We start from the raw sequence: 21314 nt of genomic DNA on the forward strand, positions 1-21314 counted from the left end.
CAAGAACAATGTATTTGATTGATCATCTGATTATCTTATTTACTTGTTTGATTTGAAATTTATAATCTTATTTACATCCAAGTTTAAATTCACTAATTAAATAAAAGCAAGAACAGCAAAACAATGGCCTGTTTCAGCTGAAGTTGTAAGAAAACAAGCTCTTTCTGCAAACTTTACACTAATTTAGCAATGACACCAGGGCAGGAAGCCATTCTCCATCCCGCCAGTTGGGACTTGCAAGCAAAAAATTAGTACCCGGAGTAAGTGTGTCGTTTGCTGTTTCTTAGATATAAGCGACGAGAAGAAGAAGAAGAGGAAGAGGAAGGAGAGAGAATGGGCATTTTAGTATTTTAATTAAAATTAAAGGTGATTTAACTGAAAATCTAACGGGAGAGACCAATGGCATAGTTTTTAAAAATCACAGTGACTAAATTAAAGTTTTTTTAAAACAGAGAGATGAAATATTGTATTTTACTAAACTAAACGGATTAAATTACAGTTTAACCATAAACAAACGCATAATCTGTCTTCGATTGTCAATGAATACCCAGATTTTGTTATTATTTGTTTTTCTAATTTTAAACTGTCTTGGATTGTCATGTATTGGACATCATGGGCTTGATAGGCCCATCCCAAGCCCGCATTAATCACGGCCTGAACACTGGCCACTCGTACACTCGAGTCATATAGTATAAATCCCTCTTCCCGCCATTTACACCTCCGATTCTCCCACTTCTTCTAGGCTTAGTTCAGTCGTTCAAACTGCCATTTATCCGTCTATTCAGTTCATTGGTCATTGGGCTTGAGAGGGAAGGAGAACGGTAGTCCTGCGCCATGGGCGATTCTAGGGTTTTCTCCGGTTTCAACTCCGCAGCGACACGTTCCGGCGCGGGTACCGTCACTAGGATCCGATTAGAGAACTTCATGTGCCATAGCAACCTCCAAATCGAGCTCTGCCCTTGGCTTAATTTTATTACCGGTCAAAATGGGAGTAAGTCCCTTTACCTTTCTCTACTCAATTTAGGTTATAAACTTGAAAAGTTGATTAGGTTACTGAGCTTCATAGACAGTAAATTGGTGGTGATAATTACATTGATAGAGTACGTTGAAATGTTGTTGTTTTGATGTTTGCGTTTGCAGGCGGCAAAAGTGCAATACTGACTGCTTTGTGTATTGCATTCGGAAGCCGAGCGAAAGGGACTCAGAGGGCATCTACGTTGAAGGATTTTATCAAAACTGGTTGCAGGTTTATGTTCCTTGCCTGTTTATATTTCTTTTGAGCGTAGGGCGTAGCAAGAATGATGTGTCTGTATGGGATGTTGAGGAATCAAAAATCATAATTACTTGAATCAAATTGCAGAATGTTACAGAGTGCCGCCGAATTTTAAAATAGGATGCGATGGTTTGAGGCATTTTAGTTGTTCCCTTATTTTGTATTTGCTTGGTTTTCAGATATGCAGTATAGATCTTTTCATTTAATTCCTAATATTGTCATTTTCTCTTTTAAAGAAATTATATTATTATGTCCATTTAAATTTTTCTGGCATTCTTTTTGGCAGTTATGCTGTTGTTGAAGTGGAAGTGAAAAATCAAGGAGAGGATGCTTTTAAGCCTGAAGTCTATGGTGATGCCATTATTATAGAGCGCAGAATTAATCAATCTACTAGCTCCACAGTTCTAAAGGATTTCCAAGGTCCAAATAATTTTCTGTTAATAAATATTTTTAATTCATTTTAAAATCTTCAAGGTCTTTCAGATCCTGGTAACTGGTAAGCGATGTAAATGGCAAAAACAATTGAACATTTCTGTTAGATGGTATTAGAAAGAATTACAAGCTGTATTGCTTAAGCTTCCTTGTTCATTTTTTCTTTTCCATCGGAGTTATTTGGCAGGTAAAAAGGTTGCTAGTCGAAAAGAGGAACTTCGGGAGCTCACTGAACATTTTAATGTGAGTGTGCTTAATTTCACTTTCATAGGAAATGGAAACTGTATTTTTTGTTTACGAGCCTAGATTGTCTTTGCTCCAGTTAAAACTAAGAATATCCAGATGGAACTTACTACAAGATAGTTCTTTTTATCCTTCTAGTTCTTGTTGATCCCATTTTCTCCTGTTATCTTGGTAAGCATCAAGTGGAGGCATTCCTTGTTTTCTCTTCCTTCTTTCGTATAATGCACTAATTTTTTTTTGACGTTTTTACTTTCATATGATTTGTTACTTTTGGTTCTTTTTAACAATTACAAACAATGTTGTCAGAATCTTATGATTCTCTATTCAAATTTTACAATTAAAATCAATTTCCCAACAAATCAATTCGAATCTTAATCTTACGATTGTCTATATCACATCCTAGCTATTCAAATATATAGGGTAAATTATAAATGTACCTGAATTTGACTAAATTAAAAGAATTGATATAAGTCTACTGAATCTTCACCCTATTTAATCAATTATTTATGAAGGGTTTGTTAGACCTTAAATTTTATTATATTTTAAAAATTTGAAATCTCATTCATTTTTGCCATGAAAATTGTACATAAAATATTTTCCTTAACTAGTTTTCCTCCACCACCCATTTTTTCCCTCTCCCTCTTCCTCCTTTTTCCTTTTTCTTTTAGTTAATTTATTTAACTAATTATGTTTGTCATGTTATGATAATTTATATCAATAATATTGAAACTTGCTACCTTTTCTCACTACTTAATTATTTGATCAAATTTAATAAGAATTTCAACATATGTATAATAATAATTGTTGCCTACAATTCCAAAGTTTATAATTTACAATATAAAATAGAAAATACTTATAATTCTATTATAAAGAATATTTCTAATTATCTAAAAGATAATTATATATTTATCAAAACATGCCATTGTAAGATATATTTTTGCTTATTTTTAGAACATATATTATTTTCAATTAGTTTTTAAAATTTTTAACGAATCATATGATTCAATTTTCGATTCATAAATTGAAGATTTCGATTGTCGATTGAAATATTGATTTGACAACTATGATTAGAAGGTTATTTTTTACACTGGATCATGTTTTATGAATAATTTGCAGATTGATGTGGAGAATCCTTGTGTGATAATGAGTCAAGACAAAAGCAGAGAGTTTTTGCATTCTGGTAATGACAAAGATAAATTCAAGGTAATTTCTCCTTGTGTTCATATTGAAGTAAAAAAATGTAGATCTAGATCCTCTATTGACACTTTCATTGCTCAGTTCTTTTTCAAGGCAACTCTTCTTCAGCAAGTTAATGATCTGTTACAAAGTATATATGAACAACTAAGGTCTGCAAATGCACTTGTGGATGAATTGGAGGCTACAATAAAGCCTATAGAGAAGGAACTCAATGAGTTGCAAGTGAAAATAAAAAACATGGAACATATAGAAGAAATATCTCAGCAGGTACAGCAATTAAAAAAGAAGCTTGCTTGGTCATGGGTTTATTATGTTGATAAGCAACTTGAAGATCAAAGTATGAAGATTAGCAAGCTTAAAGATCGAATACCTGCTTGCCAAGACAAAATTGAGCAGAAATTGGTGAGTGAAATTTACATTCCTGAATATTTTTGTCCGCATTCAGTTTTCAGCCACTTAAATAACACGGCTTCTTCCCACAGTTTTGGTTAATTTTACTGACACAAGGGGTCCCTGCAGAAGAAAAATGCAAAATTACCAAAATCAGCAAATCTGATAATTTGCTGGAAAGTAGCTGGTTTTGTCTTTCTCTTATAGCTGCATCATTTATACCGCCTCTTTCATGATTATCCTAGTTTTTATTATTATAATAGAAAGTTGCGCCTCCTCTCTCTTTCCTATTTTTATTGTGAAGTTATTGTTTGTTCAGTAGGGAAGTCCTAAAAATTCCCACCATTTTCACTGGGCAGTCTGCAGTCTGAGAAAATTACATTGAATTTCCCAATTCTACTTTATTGTTGGATCTTGGCATTGAAACTGTTTAGCATTTGGCATGATGCGTTATTTTTCTCTGAATATGGTCGTCCATGCACTGCAGTTTTTCTCCCCTGTTATAGTCTCTGAGTGATGTCTTCTTTAATTATCCTTTATTTTAAAATATGTTATCATAAATTATTTGTGTGAGATTTAGTTAAAGCACTTCATTTTGCAGGTAAAGGTGGAGTCATTGAGGGACCTCTTCACAAAAAAGAAGGCACAAATAGCACACATGATGCAGAAGACATCAGAAGTGAGGAGAAAGCAGGATGATTTGCGACATTCTCTCTCTTTGGTATGTAGGGACTTGGTTTATCTATTTCTTTCTGAAGGCAAGAAACTGGATGTTAGGAACTTAGGATAGAACCCTAACAGCCTTGAATCTGTGACAGTTACCATATAAAAATAGAGAACAGGAAGAACAGACAAGAATAGAGATCATAGAAGAGCAGAGAAAAGAAGTAGAGTAGGGAGAGAAGAATATAAGAGAGTGAAGAGAGTATATTTGGATATTGAATTGATTGAGATTCTTGGATACATCACATAGAGTTCTCTAATTCCTTTTATACGGCTAGACACAGCAGTTGCTATTTTCTCTCCAATATCAACTGCTTAACTGCTCTACTAACTACTTACAACTTTTTCCTCCAATTCCAACTAATTGCTAACTATCTTTGACCATTCTTGAGCTTGCTTATTCTTATATCTTCTTCTTCTATCCATAACACTAGACTGGACAATAACATAAAATTGTGATGTGAAGCATAATTTTTTCTTAATTTATCTTCTTTTGCTTCTTCTTGTAGATGTGTTATCTGAAAAGAACAGCAAAGAAACAAATTAATGTGTTCGTTGTTTCTTCTCTTTGTTCGAGTTTCAATTCTTTCATATGCCTTAATGATGCGAGTATTATTTTGTAGGCAACAAAACATAAGCTCGAGTTAGAAGAGCAGCATGGCCGTGAAACTAAGCGCATTCAGAACATGCTGAAGCGTTCAAGCTCACTTCAGCAAGAAGTCCAGGCTATTCAGGAGCAACATGTTAAAAATACACAGGTTTTTCTGGTTGCTTTTGCTTTCACTTCATGGTTTATTATGCTTATGAAATGAAATTCCCAAACCTTCTGTCTTTTGAAATGCTAGGGAACTAAATGAAGATATCAGGGGGATGATTTGTGGTGACAATGTTCATGATGACAATTTTTAATCCCTAACATTGTTTTCCTACAGGCTGAAGAATCTGAAATAGAGGAGAAGTTAAAGGAACTCCAATGCATGGTTGATGATGCTCATTCCACACTTTTAAGGTTACTCTTTTTCTGTTAAACCTTTCCCTTTTATGTGCTTATGTTTTATTCACTCGTAATTAATAATGTATTTGTCTGTTAAATTAAATAACGTAACAGGTTAAAGGAAGAAGAAAGGGTCTTATCAGAAAGTGTGTCTGAGGGAATGAATGAAATGAGAAAGATAAATGAAGAGGTATAGTCATATAGAGATGCTTAACATAGGTTCATGTCTTTATCATGTGGAATGTGCTGTTGATCTTGGTCTATGGTTTTTCTTCTCTTGTCAAGTGGATTTTTCATGTTGAAGAAATTTCTACAACCTTTAATCTGTGGTCGTCTCTTGATAGGATTAAGTTAAATGCCTTGAGTCCTGTAGTTAGTAGTCATAACCATTAGATCTGTGCTTGAGTATGGGCAGTATTTCTTGGTCAATGTGACACCTAATTTGGGAATAATTATGAAAAGTTACCCTTTCTCTATTTGGTCTTTTCCTTGGAAGCTTTTCATTAAGTTTCATACTTGTCATTTACTGCGGTGGTCTGCTTAAAATTTTAATTTCTGAGTTGTTCTGGAATCAAGCTTTCTGCCACTAAGGTATGGCAAGATATATATATCCATTCTGGTTTGATTTGTATAAATGAAGGATTGTACTGACCTAATTTGAGAAATCCTATATGGTGGTATTTTCAGACTTCTATTTGAGTTGGTTGTTGTGACTTGTGGGCATTGAATTTGAGGTTGATGGTCATATTGTGAAATTCCCTTTTCTCCTATGGGAAGCTTTGCCAGTATAATAACTCATGATCTATGCATATTATATTAATCTGAAGAGAATTCAAATATACTTTTATGTTTTTTTCCTGTAATATAACAAGTATAATGAAATGATCCAAGTTTTATGTTTAGATCCTAAATTATGAAAAAGAGGAACGAGAGATCCGTGGAACCATTCAGCAGTTCCGACAGCACAAAACTAACAAGGTGTGTGCAACTCCTTTGATTGTGTTGTTGCAGCTATGCATGACAATGCCATCGCATTTTTCAGGCATATCCAAGTGTGGGCCCTTTTTGCGTGTTTATTGTTTGAGTGTCAGGATCTGTAATAATGCAGGTTCTGCTTATAACATAAAGTTGATTATGACAATATTGCTCAATAGAAAGTACCCTTGTCAGGTTACAGCATTTGGAGGAGATAAGGTGATTCATCTTCTGCATATTATTGAAAGATGTCACCAAAAGTTCACTAAGTCGCCTATTGGTCCAATTGGTGCCCACCTGGTGAGTATAGCCACTAATTTTTCTGTGCGCTAATTTACGAATGGTGTCAAGTACATAAATTAGGAGGAAAAGGATTTATGTAGTTGATCCCAACTATTTTGGAATGAAAGTTAATTGAGTTCTGTTATTCACTTGGGTTGATACTCTTAATTGTGTCCTAAATGATGATGATGGTGATCTTCCTATTTTACATGGAATATAATCTTAATATCATAATTTGATTATCCTTCCTATACTGAATCAATGAGTCTTTCATCTTTGCTTTTAATAAAATGTGGTTTACATTCCGGATGAAACTGGGCCATTCTGCTGACTACTTCCTAAAGCATCTTGATTAATGATTATGCACTGCAGACACTGGTCAATGGTGATACATGGGCTCCTGCCGTTGAAAATGCCATTGGGAGGTTGCTCAATGCTTTTATTGTAACAAACCATAGGGATATGAATCTTTTGAGAGATTGTGCAAGAGAAGCAAAATATAGTAACCTTCAAATTATCATATATGACTTCTCAAGACCAAGGTAGTTTGCTGATTACTTTTATTGTTTGCTTACCCGTCTCTTCAGGTGTATAATTATCCTACTTTTGCTGTTTTACCTCACTCTTCTTGTTCTGCACTTACTTTCCTTTGTAGGTTGAATATACCACCTAGCATGCTTCCTCAAACAAATAACCCAACCGCATTTTCTGTTGTGCATTCTGAAAATGATACCGTGCTAAATGTTTTGGTGGATATGGTAATTTTTTTTGTTTGTCATTGGTTGTCTCTAATTTAAAGTTATTGATTCTTTGTAAAGGTTTTACTTCCCTCTGTGATGTTATGTGTTTCTTTTTGCACACCTTAATATTTGGTTATTGTTTTGCTTATGATTGCAGGGGAGTGCAGAGAGGCTAGTGCTTGTAGAAAATTACAATGTGGGAAAAGCTGTTGCTTTTGACCAGAAGATCCCACATCTAAAGGAAGTTTACACCTTAGATGGATATAAAATGTAAGCTGTTGTTTATTCCATTATGCTACATTACATTTTGTCAGACATGCTGTAAGCGCTTGTTTTACATTTTATTCTACCAAGCCTGCTCTCTAGAGAGTATTTTTGATAGAATATGAAAATTTCAATTGAACAATGAGTTGAAATTTTGTTTTATTACTTATCATCATGCTTCATTAGGTTCACCAAGCATGCATGAAATGGTTTTAGGGCAAAGCATTAAATGGTTAAACCAAAAAATCAAACTGAAACGATTTAATTTGGTTTTTCAATTTATATGGTTTGGTTCTATAAATGATACTAGTTGAGATTGAAAGATTAACATGTTTATCATTTATTGACGCAGAGAAAAATTGGCAACTAAATTCAATCTCTTATTATTTATATCTGCTGGCATGCAGTTTTGTTCTGTTCTCATAGATTTTATTTCTATTTCCAGTTTCTATATACTGAGCTAGCAATCTATTGCTTGTTTTACAAGTACTTTCATTTATTCCTTTCCAGGTTTGCCCGTGGGTCAGTCCAGACTGTACTTCCTCCTAATAAAAATTTTAGAACAGGCCGTCTTTGTAGCTCTTATGATCATCAAATTAAGAATCTTGAACAACGAATGTCAGATTTTAAAATGAGTGCTGAAGAATGCAGGAAAAGGAAAAGGGCTATGGAGGCAAATCTTCAGGATGCTCAAGGTGATCTGAAGAAACTAAAGGTAATAATATATTGTTATTAGTTTTTCTATAATATTTTAATCTGCTTAATCATTTTTAGTTTGTTGTTTTGTACTAAAATCTGTAATTTTCTTCTTTTAGCCTTTTATATGTGTGCATTCTGACAAATCCCTATGGTTCAACTAAAGCTGTGAGTAAACAAACTCTGTGCTTTTTATTCACTGTGCATGTGTGATAAACCAAATACATGACAACATATGCTTCTAACAGCCAACATATATGACTTGACTTAAATGCAAAAATGGTTGAAGGATAGCTCTTCTAATATGACAATTCCATGCTTTTATACTCGTTGATATACCAGCAAAAGCCTCTTTTCTTAAGGCTAATAAGAATTGAAACTGAAAAACAGAACTGAAAAATTGATTGTGAATTTTCAGTTTAAATATCCTGTTTCTGTTGATTTTTCAGATTTGATTTTTTTGAACGCCATCAGTATTTAAAGACTCATTTCTGATGTCATGTTGGCTCGCATGTATGCATATAATTACCTTTGTTTTCTTGGTGTAGGAGAGATGCTTGGTTGCTGAGCGGGTTGTAGCCACTAAGACACTAGAACTAAAAGATTTGAAGAAGTCTTATTCTACTGAAACTAGTCCACCAGCTGCTTCAACTGTTGATGAGCTTCATCAAGAAATTTCAGTTTGTTCCTCGTTCCATTACTTCAGCTTATATTTGAGTGGGGGTTGCATATGACCCTATTTAACCTATGATTTGCAATTTGTCCATTCAATAAGAGGTACATGTTTCCCTTTTCCCATATAAAATTCCTTTGCATATGTTTTCCAGAAACTCCAAGAGGAGATACAAGAAAGAAAATCATTTCTGGAAAAGCTTCGAGTCAAAAGGGATGAAGCTGAGGCAAAGGCTCTAGACCTCAAATTATCATTTGAGAATTTATGTGGTATACTACTTGCTATAGTTTTATGTTCAGTTAAATGTAACTCCATTATGCATTCTCCTTTGTCCATAACTGTGGCGAAAATGTAGAGTCAGCAAAAGGAGATCTCGATGCCTTTGAAGAAGCAGAGGGTGAGCTAATGAAGATTGAAAAAGATCTACAAGATGCAGAAGCGGTCACCTATCCTTGCTCTTATCTCCTGTCTTTGTGTTTGATTGATTTTTGTTTTACTTATTGCTTATGCAAGCTTGTTCAAGAAGCAAATTTTATCTCAGGAGAAGGCTCATTATGAAAATATAATGACTAACAAGGTCCTTCCTGATATCAAAGTGGCAGAAGCACATTATCAAGAACTTGAGGAGCAGCGTAAGGTACATTTTTGTTTTCTGTATATGGAGTTGGCCAAACTCTCATTATGATGAATTCCATTGACTAATGTAACTTAGTTTAAATTTGCATCTAAGAGTGTCTTGCCTGTTGCTAAGTTATTTTTACTACATCCCTGTTTTTGGATGATGGGAGGTTTTCAGGCCATCTGCACCTGTCATGTGTCAAATTTCTGTTTTTGCATATTCTCAGTGTGGTATTTTTGAAGCAAAAAGCTAGGTGGAATTATTTTCTCCATTCATTATTTTCAGTGTTAGTATGAGTTGGTTTTGCGTCTGTACATCCTAACTTTTCCCAAGGTGAATTGATTGTTGAAACAATTAAATACAAGTTATCGCTGCAGCATTAAGCTGAACCTTACTTTGCATTTCATTAAACTGTAGGAGAGTTCCAAAAAGGCTTCTATTATCTGTCCCGAGACTGATATTGAAGCTTTAGGAGGTTGGGATGGAAGCACCCCAGAACAACTCAGTGCCAAATTAAATAGATTGAGTCAGAGGCTTCAGCATGAGAGCCAGTGGTATAGTCATGAGCTGATATTTGTTTCACTTGAAAACATACTCTACAATCTTACTTCAAATATTAGTTTTTTCTAATTCATTCTTTATTGCGGCAGGTGTTCTGACTCTATTGATGACCTGAGAATGTTATATGAGAAAAAACAGCGTAAAATCTTAAGAAAACAACAATTGTACCAAGGGTTTCGAGAAAAGTTGAAGGTAAATTATATGTAATCTAGTTTTTGATTTTTGCTTAGGTTTGGACATTAAGTCTATCTGATTCTTTTTAATGTCCTAGTGAAAGGTTGTTTTGTTCCAAGTGCAATATCTCTTTTTGCAAATACAAATACAGTATTTTACATTGTTACCTACTTGTTTTTGTCCATGTGTAAACATGGTTATCTTGTTTGGTTTTATGCTTAAATGCTAATCTCTGTATGTCTTCTTGTTTTTATTTTAAAGGTAATTCCTATTGCTTAAATTTATGCAATGTGTTTGACAGAGGTTAAAAAAAAAACTTTGGTGGTCATTGTTACAAGTCTTGCTACTTTTTTTTTTCTTTTACATCTTTTCTTCTTTTTTTCTCCTACTTTCTCGGTTATTCAACCAATTGAGTATGCACATAAAATAAATATTTGAACTATATTAAGTTTATATTTGTGCTTTTTATTTCTTTATTATTTTTCTCCCATCTTTTCTCGTCCATATATTTTTGAACTGCAGGCTTGTCAGGAAGCCCTAGATTTGCGACAGAACAAGTTTCAAAGGAACAGTGCTCTTCTGAAGCGGCAGCTAACTTGGAAGTATGCGTAGTTTTTTTTTTTTTTTTTTTGGGTCTTAAGTGAAAATTTTTTCTTTTTCTCCTTTCATCCCCTCCCCTCCTCCTCTGCCCTTTAACTTTAGGAGTGGCCTTTTTTTTTTCCATTCCAATGTACTGTTATATATATTTCTAAACTCTGAATTTTTGCAATTAGTTTTAATGGTCACTTAGGTAAGAAAGGGATTAGCGGGAGTATCGTAGTTAATTATGAAGAAAAAACCCTTAGAGTAGAGGTAAGAAACATGTCTTTCAGATTCTTATATAATGTTGTAAGCTTTACTTGTATGCATTGGATTAATAAGCCTACATTCTTATGCCACTCCCAATTTCTTCTGGACATGGATCTCTCATGTCTGTTTATGTTTATCCATTGCCTTTTACCTTATGCTGCTTCTTTTTACCTGTTAGGTAAAGATGCCCCAAGATGCATCAAGCAGCACTGTCCGTGACACTAGAGGGCTTTCAGGTTTGCTCATCTTCTATCCTTATCTGATTCTATGAATTATTATAAGAGATTGGATATGTTTTGCCTAATAATTGAGTAACTTCAAATCTTTTCAGCATCCTCTGGCTCTATGGGTTGGATTTTTTGAAAAAACATTGTGAACTCCATTATCTTTCTGTAATTGCTTCTTGTATTTAGGTGGTGAACGCTCTTTTTCAACGCTGTGCTTTGCATTAGCTCTTCATGAGATGACAGAAGCCCCATTCCGAGCAATGGATGAGTTTGATGTATTTATGGTAAGTGTTCACATATTTGAATGTGCATTGATGATTTTATGTATTTATGGTAAGAGTTTGCATAAATTTGAATGTGCATTAAGGTTTTGCTAAAAGGTGGCAAGTTGTTTGAGTGGGTGAGGAATTCCTGATTTACAGTCATAGTATTCAGGGGATGCGTTATGTCCCTTTGAAAATATTCTCTCTTTGAGGATGCAGTTCCTGATAAATTTGATTCCTTGCTTGCATGGACGTCCAGGATGCAGTTAGCCGGAAGATAAGCTTAGACACTTTAGTGGACTTTGCATTGGCACAAGGATCCCAATGGATATTTATCACACCTCATGACATCAGGTTTCAAATTGTGCTTGAATATAAAATATGAAATATATAATCTCGTATGCTGTTGATCTCTCCATTTTTTATTTTTGTTTTATTTTTATTTTTATATTATTTGGGTGTGTGGGGTCAAATATCCATTTGTCTGTGTATAGACTGCTCCTTCTAAATTAGAAACAGAGTGTGCTCAAATTTGACATTCTTTGGCATTTGGATTCTGGATTTGCAAGAAATATAATTTTGCATCCGCAAAGGACAGTAGAAAATTTATTACAATGCTTTCTACATTTTTGTTTATGTTGTGATTGATGTATTGGCTTCCTTGGTATACAAACCATGATCTTTTCTCTTGTGGACAATATGTGCACATGAGATTAAAATTTTTGGACTCTTTAAGAAAACTTAAATCAGTGCACGAGAATGTATGTGCATGTTTCACGAATGATGAATGCTTCTCTGTGTACATGTATAATCTTTAAAGGTTTGGATCCTAATTTCTCCATGTTTCAGATTCAGAAACTTTGATTCTTTAGTTTACTTGGAATTGGGGTGTTATATTTTGTTTATATGTCTGAGTGTAGTTACAGATCTATTAGGGAAGGGCATTGGCAGGAACGGTTAATTCTTGCAGGCCTATGAAGGGAATTGGTATATAAAAGAACTGTGATATCTCCAGGGTTAACATTCTGATATTCTAATCAATAAAATCTCTTTTTTCTCCCTTTCTTTTTCTATTTCCTCTCCAATTGCATTCTCTGTGATAAAGAATCTGGCTACATAACACAATTAAACACTAAGTCTAAGGCTTTGGAAAACCTGATGTATGTACTTCAATAGGTAACTTTATATGAGAACCTGTCTTATGTGTGACCAAATCCTGTAATCGATGCAGGTTTGTTTGTTATCTGGTTATGATTGCAGTTTTTGTATTTTCCAGTAGCATCATCTTGTGATAGCTGTTTTCTATCTAATGTGTGTTGACTAATTTAATTTGTCTTCGAATGTGAATCCAATCAGCTCTAATAACAGAATATTGTATTGGAGAACTAGGAGTTCAATTAAGGTTCTTGTTCTATTGCTAGTAAAACCATCTGCTAGATAAGTATTTAGTAAATCCCACCCCATAATGTATATATTGATATGGTTACTATGATTAAATTGATTCAAAGCTGTTTCTACTTGTTTGGTTAAATTGATTCAAAGCTGATTCTACTCGTTTGGTGTTTGTGCAGTATGGTAAAACATGGGGAGAGGATAAAGAAGCAGCAACTAGCAGCTCCTCGTTCTTGATTATAGCAGTGCAAGATCTTCTTAAGAATTGTTCAATTTAAAATGCTGTTCTTATTTTTGCTCCGATGGTAAGTTGCTTACAGGCATGGTGTATTCAAAATCAGGCTTTTCTTTTGGGTTCTTTTTGACGTTATTTTGGGTTATGCTGCTGATAAAAAAGCTTAGCATAGTTATTTCTCCTTTTTCACTTGGTTAACAGGGATTCTACCCCTTAGGCTACGTGTGGTAGGGTATAATAAAATATTTATTGTATAATTAGGGAATATTTGATTCCATTATATTCTATTAGACCTTAACAATTGGAGCCTAAGTTGAAATACTAATTTATATAAATCACATATATTTAAAATGGCGACCCATTACAGTATATAGTAAATAATTTGAAGCAAAATATTTGATGCATGGCACAGAAGTTCAGTAAAGTTACATCACCCTGCAATTATGAAAGTGATGTGGTTGCTTGTTTAATTCATGCATGCCGATGTCCTCTGTAGCTGCATAGTTTGTTGTGCATTTATGTCTTCTCGTGCTAATAGGAGAAGGCAACTGGGATTTACTGAGCAGGCGTATTAAGTGCCATTTGTTCCCCAGTCCATAACTCTGGTTCGGTTGTATGGTAGATGGAAACAGAACCTAGGCAGCAATTATAGGATTCCCAGCTCATCATAGTTGTTTCTTCATTTGGTGCCTGCTTGTGGATCTCATTATCTCCCATAAGTTATGGGTCAAACTGTTATCAAAGAGATTTGCCTGCTGGAGACACCATCTGATTAGTTTTATTTATTTATTTATTTATTTTTTTCATGTTGATGTTGGAGGGTAGTTGAGCAGACGTCATTTATATCCTTGTGCACCTGTATGGATTCATTTAAAAATTAATTTTATCCTAAAGACGTGAGTAGATGGATCCAGTGTGCAAGTTATATCTAACTACTGAGATTTCTTTGGCAAAAAAAAAAAACTACTGAGATTTGCATGAACGAATCGGTTGGCTTGTCTGCATTTATTGATATGTGCAAGATTTGTTGTGCAAGAAATGGGCATTGATCTTTTCGGATGATGAGTTCTTCCTTATCGCATAGGAAGTCTGGTCGCTTTTTGCATTTCCCGAAGAATTCCAGATAAGAATAGTGTGGGAATCCTGTCTTGTATTGTTCGCTTGTCCTGTATGTCGATACCCCTTACTACACAACTAGTTCCAATATAAAAAATTGCTTAGATCCCAACAGCAACAACTGTCCAATATAAACAATTGCTTAGATCCCAACAGCAACAACTGTGGAACAGATTATTGTACCATGACGTGTCAGTGACACCATTAATCTGTATGCCTTTTTTTTTTTTTTTTTTTTTTTTTCTCTTTGAATAGTGTAGTAACTGGAAATGGTTTATATCGACCTGCGAATATTCATTGATATCCAATGATTTTATAGCATAAACCTAATTTTAATATGAATGCTTTGGTGTTGAATTTTCAAATTGTTAGAGATGGATCCCTTTTTAATGGCCTTTCTGAAGATCAGAATGATGTAGGCTTAATGTCCATTATGATTTTTGTAATTGGCTAAATATTTTGTTTTAGAAAGTTTCAAATGCAAAAAAGATCAAATATATGAGATTTCTATGCTCTTTAGGATGCATCTAATATTAATTTCATGTTAAGGAGAAACTACTTTACAATCGTTATACGTGACGTGCATTCTATATGAATTTCAATATAAATGTTGCAATTTGATAATTATTGAATTTTAATAAATATTAAGTTGTGATTTAGTTTATGATAATATTTTTTTAGTGGTTGGCTTACATCACAAAGCATGAAATTTAGGCATTGTTTCGGTCCCCACTTGAAGGAAGTTTTAATCCTTGAAACGGCTATTTGGATTGGACACCCCATTCTATTCTCCATCAGATATATTAATAGTGCCTAAACAAGCTCTTTGCGCTGCTGCATACGTTCAACGCAGCGACGAGCCACTCTTCGATACCTAATTGTATGAGATGTTCTTATGAACAAGGATATATCAGAATAACAAAACTGAAAAACTAATGTAAAAGGACATAGATTTAAGGTAAAATACATTACAAAAATCTAAAACAAGAAATCAAATAGAATACTTTGAATTTTCTTTACTTAATGGTTCAATCACATGTTGTATCTTTCTACAGCTAAACAGATTTTAAACTAGAAATCACAATTTTTTCTCTTCATTTCAATTATGTTCATTTAATTTCTTTATTTCTTATTTTCCGTCTCTTATATTTATTGTCTTATTTTAAATAAGTCTTAAGTTAAATTTCTTTAGGACTCTCCTGTCGTTTTATTTTTTATTTTTTATTTTTTAATTTATCATCTACTTTTCAATACTGTTGGGAATTTTAAATTTTCAAAACGCATTTTCTTTAATCTTTTAATTGGACAATGTATTATGTAAATTCATCATTTTCGTATGCAATTCATTTCTAAGTAAAGATATTAATCTTTTTAATTTAATTTTGGCACTTTATTCGTTTCGTGTCCGCTTTTCAATTTTTGTAATTTCTTCTCCTCTTGTCTCATTGATGGATTTGGCTCAAGTGGCTGTCTTTTTAAGAGATTTGACTTTGATGGTGACAATGGGAAGATGTTTCTTTCATATCATGTGGAAAGATTTTTATAATATCTTAGGGGAAAAATTTTCTATTCTTTCAACACTTAAGTTTTATTCAAATTTAAATTTGAGATTTCAGAACTCTATAAGGTTTTAGTATATGGATAAAGTTTATTAAGAACAAATTTTCTTTTTTATATTGTGGGTTAGGAAAATATACATATTTTCTATAAGAAGATTTGATAGTAACTCTTGAAAGGGTAAATAAGAGAGTATAAAATTAAATTGTTTCAAAATATTTATATTATATATAATAGTGGGAAAAGGAAAAATAATGAGATTATCGATTTTGCTTCTATGTTATTTAATTATTTATGATTGGTTTTAAATTTTAAGATGGATAATTATTTAAATAATTTATTATAGTTTAAATTTATTATAATTTCACTTTTACTCTTTATAAAAAGCTATAAAATATAGTGTTATAGTGAAAACTCTAAAAAAAATATTTTATTAGATTCTAAAGTTGTAAATTTAGAGTATTATTCGGAAATGGTAAACAGGACGAACAGACTCTCTATTTAATCTATATATTTATTTTAATTTTTTATAATTTTATTTTTTATTATTAAAAAAATTATATTATTGAATATATATATATATATTTAAATATAATATTTTTATTTATGAAAATGAGTTTTCTTTTATTTTTATAATTTTATTGAAATTTATAAAAATTTAATTTTTTTTGAATATTAAAAAAAATTTGGGAAAGAGATGGCATACTTAATTTTTATTTAATTTTTTTTCATATTATGTCGATTAAAGGTATATTTTATAGGTAAATTAAAAAATATAAATATTAATTTAACTATAATAAATAATTACAGTAAATTTTGTATATTTTATTTTATAATATATAATATTTAATAATTATAAAATTAATTTATTTAATATTTGTAGCAATTTTTTATTATAATCTTTATTTAGAGTAAAGAATATTTATAATATTATACAAGTGAGTTTAATTTTTAATGTTATTAATTTTAAATTTAATAGAATTAAATTATTTATTATATTAAAAATAATTTATTAAATTTAATAAATTTTAACATTTAAAAATTTTATATATTATATAATCTACATTTATTTAATTAGTTACAAAATATATAATTAAAATTTAAATATATAATAATTGTATCATTTAAATTAATTGAAAGTTAATAAAATTTAAAATTTATATATATTTAAATTTATAAGTGGATTATAATTTTATAATTGAAATTAATTTTTAAAATAGATAATAATTTTATTATTTAAATTAATTTATTATTAATAAAAGTTTGAATTTAAAACTGTGTATAAATAATAAAAAGTTAAATTTTATATCATAAAATTATTAAAATAACAAATTTAAACAGTAAATAATATTAAAAAATAAAAACTACTATAAAATTATTAAATAATTATAATTATACATATAATATATATATATATATATATATTAATGAAGTTGCATAATATTTAATGAATATTAAACGTGTGACACGTTGAATAATATTAATTATAAATAAATGAGCCATTAAACAAAGAAAATATTTCTAAGGCCCCTCTGAAAATTCGAAATGATTTACGTAACCACGAAGAATGTATCGTTAACAAAATTAGAAAAATTTGAACGGTGAAGTTGCAACATCAATCTAAAATTATTATTAGATATGAATCATTGTTAAATTTCAATTACTTGTATTTTCTTTCTTTTTTTTAAAAAAAAAAAAATTACTTGTGTAAATTTAAAACTTTCCCTTCACAAAACTGACCAAAACAATAAAATAATAATTCAAATATTAATTTTATTTCATTTTCTAATTGCCAAATATTAAAAAAAGTTCGAAAAAAGGGTTTATGCAACTTTTACATTCAAAGTAACTTCAGTTGTTGCTTCTTTAAATAATAATAATAAATAATAGATAATATTAATAAATTTGTCCATAAATTTCAAAATCCAGATAAGACCAATCACAATCCAACGACAACTTGTTTTTTTCTCAGCGGTGGCCTTCTGCAGCTCAAGTTTGGAAACCAGGGAGTCAATGGCCACAGCCGCTGGTAATAACAAACAGTATTCTGTTTGAGTCTCAAATTTCAAAATTTTCAGATAAAAACAAAAAGCGCCATTCTTCAGAAAACGAATATTATACTATTATCTATCCTAGTACTTTTCAAATTTCAGACATCACCACTTCCATCCATTCAAATTCTGTATAAGAGAGAGTGCAATAACACAATTTTGCAGACAGAGAGAGAGGAAGTGTCTGGATTGGATGTGGAAATGCTACCTTAATTTCTTCAGACAGAGTATGTAATGTCTGTTAGTAGTCACAGCTGAGAGAGAGAGAGAGAGGGAGAGAGATTTAGTATTTTGCTCAGAAGAGGTTGTAGAGAGAGAAACAGAGGATGGGTATCTGACTCTGTCCACAGGAAGCAGAGTTAAACCAGAGTTGCACCGCCACCGCCACCGCCACTGTCTCGTCAATATCACGATGTCGTTTTTATCAGAGGAGCCAAAAACAGACACTACCCAACCATTGAAGAAGAGGTCACCAAGCTGGTCAGACCTCTGGCTAAAGAATACCAAACCCTTAAAGCATGTTGTCTTCGCTATGCAACTTCAGTCTCTATCTAGCCCCACTCCCAACAAAGGCTCCAAAACCAAAACTCAGTCTCAAACCCCAATCCCTAATTTCTCCAAGCTCGACCGTACCCTTCTCTTAAGCGACGAGCTTTTACTCAAAATCCTCTCTAAACTAACCGATTCGCAGAGATACCATAACTGCCTCGTTTGCAAGCGGTGGCTTAATCTCCAAGGCCGCCTTGTGCGGTCGTTGAAGGTGTTAGATTGGGATTTTATCGAGTCTGGTCGCTTAATTGCAAGATTCCCAAATCTGACCCATGTGGATTTGATTAACGGTTGTGTCGTTACGCCTCATAATTCTTGCATTTGGTTAAATCACAGGTTTCTTTCGATGAATATCAATTCTGAGGTTTATGGGTTTGTTCCCAATTGGCGTATTTGTGAGGAAAATTTGTTGCCTGTTGAGGTAGTTGATAGAGGGCTCAAAGCATTGGCCAGTTCTTGCCCTAATTTGCGCAAGCTCATAGTGATTGGTGCTAGTGAGTTAGGTTTGTTGAGTGTAGCTGAGGAGTGTCCAACTTTGCAAGAATTGGAGCTGCATAAGTGCAATGATAACGTCTTGCGTGGGATTGCAGCGTGCGAAAACTTGCAGATACTAAAACTTGTAGGAAAGGTGGATGGCCTTTATACATCTTTGGTTTCAGATATTGGATTGACTATTTTGGCTCAAGGGTGCAAGAGGTTAGTGAAGCTTCAGCTTACTGGATGTGAGGGTAGCTTTGATGGCATTAAAGCAATTGGGCAGTGTTGCCAAATGCTTGAGGAATTTACACTTTGTGATCATAGGATGGATGATGGGTGGTTGGCTGCACTTTCATATTGTGAGAATTTGAAAACTCTGAGGTTTATATCATGTAAGAAGATTGATCTTAATCCAGGTCCAGATGAGTATTTGGGATCCTGTCCAGCCCTTGAAAAGCTTCATGTGCAGAAATGTCAGTTCAGGGACAAAAATAGCGTGAGAGCTTTGTTTAAGGTGTGCCAAGCTGTAAGGGAAATTGTTATTCAGGACTGCTGGGGATTGGACAATGACATGTTTAGCTCAGCAAGTGTTTGCAGGTAATGGACATTTTGCCTTGTTTGGTTAGCATGAACTTTTCCCCGTTGGAATCATACAAATGTTATGAAAATCACTTCTGTAGCTAATTACTAGGCACTGACATATTCATTTTCATGATTGATATGTTTAACGAAATATAGTAAAGATGCTTGCAAATTAGCGTATTTTTTGGTGGCTGTAATATAACTTTTGCCTGTTGCCTTTCAAATTAGTCAATTGACATTGGCTTTAGATACCATGGAAACCAGCAGAATGATAGATTCTGCCACCTCACGGTGCATATTACGCCTATTAGACTGCTGTTATACTCGTAGGTTGGTTTGATTACACTAGAAAAAATTTCAGTAGTTTTTAATTCCATTGACAAAGATAAGAAAAGTGCAATATTCTTTGGCTCATTTAGACAAGAAAAAGCCTACAATTCTATTGGGAACATTATTCCATAGCCGATCCACCAACCTTTGATAATATCTTTTTGATTAGTGGCTGACATGACATTTGACAAAAGTATGAAATAGTTTACGCAGTAAGTTCTATGATTGTCACTATGCTTTAGTCAGTTGATGGCTTTATAACAGCAAATCTAAAAGTCCAAAACTTCAAATTGTTAAAATTTACATAACTGGGAGGTAACCCGGTTGTCCTTTTCTTTACAGGAGGGTAAAGTTACTATCTTTAGAAGGATGCTCCTTGCTGACAACACATGGACTGGAGGCTTTACTTCTTACCTGTAATGAACTTCAACATCTTAGAGTAGAGTCCTGTAAGCACATAAAGGATTGTGAAGTCTCTGCCGCACTTTCGACCTTATTCTCTGTTCTTAAAGAGTTCAAATGGAGACCAGATACTAAATCTCTTCTTGTATCTAGCCTTGAGGAGACTGGTTTGGGAAAGAAAGGTGGTAAATTTTTCAAGAAGTCATAAGCCCTGATGATTAGCATCTGCAATTTGACTATACCTGCATGATCCAGGCTGCTGCTGAAAATACTGTACGTTCATATGGGGATTATCTTTTTATTCATTCAACAGGCTTTCATGGACCTTAGGGAGATCATTTTCCTTTCATTTTATTTGCATGGAAGAGGAACCTGATGGATACAAGCTTGGGGAAATTTCAGTCCTTCAGCTCCTATGGCAGCAAAGAATTGTTCAATATAATTGTACTATATACAACAGTTATATATTAAACATTGATTATAGCGAGACTGCAGCTCCTCCGAGTCCAATTGGATGGCAAATTGTTGAAGCAAAGATCATCCTTTTCACATGTTGTATCTGCCAGTTCAGATTATCCCAACTGTCAAAATAATAGCTATATTTGATCGACGGCTGGCTGGTTGTATAGTCCTTCACCTTATTGCTTTTGAGCACGCTAGATTTTATTTTTGCTGGGAAAACAATCAAAATGATTAGATGTTATATATTGTAATTGTTTTTGGAGACTAAGGACCTAGTTTTTACGATGCAGCTGGTTCTGCTGAATAGTTCGTGATTTATGATCTGCGACTGCATCGAAATCCATTTCTTGGATCAAGAATGAAGAACTTCCATTTAATAGTGTAGTAAAACTCATACTCTGCCCGTTATAAATAACTATAAAAGTTCTCTATTTTATCTCATATTTTCTTTATATTTCTTAGCTATAGGATCTTTAATAGTAAAATTTAATTTGCTTCTTTTATTAATATTCCTGATTTTATTTTTCTCTTAATATTTATGTAGGGATGGTTGGAAGAATTTTATAAATAAAAATTCAAGATTTTA

General features: G+C 32.8%; 2 protein-coding genes across 3 annotated transcripts; both read left to right on the forward strand.

The window, feature by feature from the left end:
• The first annotated feature begins 716 nt into the window (after window positions 1-716).
• On the forward strand, window positions 717-14103 carry LOC110616525 (structural maintenance of chromosomes protein 6B). 2 transcript variants are annotated; one of them, XR_002488203.2, is made up of 29 exons: window positions 717-991; window positions 1141-1246; window positions 1560-1693; window positions 1893-1948; window positions 3065-3151; window positions 3227-3547; window positions 4137-4256; window positions 4882-5016; window positions 5191-5267; window positions 5367-5442; window positions 6156-6230; window positions 6423-6527; window positions 6882-7051; window positions 7165-7267; window positions 7407-7519; window positions 8024-8228; window positions 8758-8889; window positions 9037-9151; window positions 9238-9323; window positions 9424-9519; window positions 9919-10055; window positions 10152-10254; window positions 10759-10838; window positions 11010-11088; window positions 11264-11321; window positions 11499-11596; window positions 11835-11929; window positions 13147-13272; window positions 13741-14103. XR_002488203.2 is itself a non-coding variant. In XM_021758915.2 (28 exons), exons 1-28 carry the CDS (start codon window positions 835-837, stop codon window positions 13202-13204), a joined length of 3177 nt encoding a protein of 1058 aa, XP_021614607.1. In that variant the 5' UTR covers window positions 717-834; the 3' UTR covers window positions 13205-13547. The 2 variants fall into 2 exon arrangements, 1 of the variants encoding a protein (XP_021614607.1); XM_021758915.2 differs by lacking the exon at window positions 13741-14103 and having other exon boundaries at window positions 13147-13547.
• A 3707-nt stretch (window positions 14104-17810) lies between these two features.
• LOC110617998 (F-box protein At5g07670) lies at window positions 17811-21051 on the forward strand. Its single transcript, XM_021760988.2, has 2 exons — window positions 17811-19549; window positions 20207-21051. Exons 1-2 carry the CDS (start codon window positions 18339-18341, stop codon window positions 20472-20474), a joined length of 1479 nt encoding a protein of 492 aa, XP_021616680.1. The 5' UTR covers window positions 17811-18338; the 3' UTR covers window positions 20475-21051.
• The last annotated feature ends 263 nt before the right edge of the window (window positions 21052-21314 follow it).

Source organism: Manihot esculenta, chromosome 6, assembly GCF_001659605.2.
Source record: "Manihot esculenta cultivar AM560-2 chromosome 6, M.esculenta_v8, whole genome shotgun sequence".
NCBI classification, from domain to species: Eukaryota; Viridiplantae; Streptophyta; class Magnoliopsida; order Malpighiales; family Euphorbiaceae; genus Manihot; species Manihot esculenta.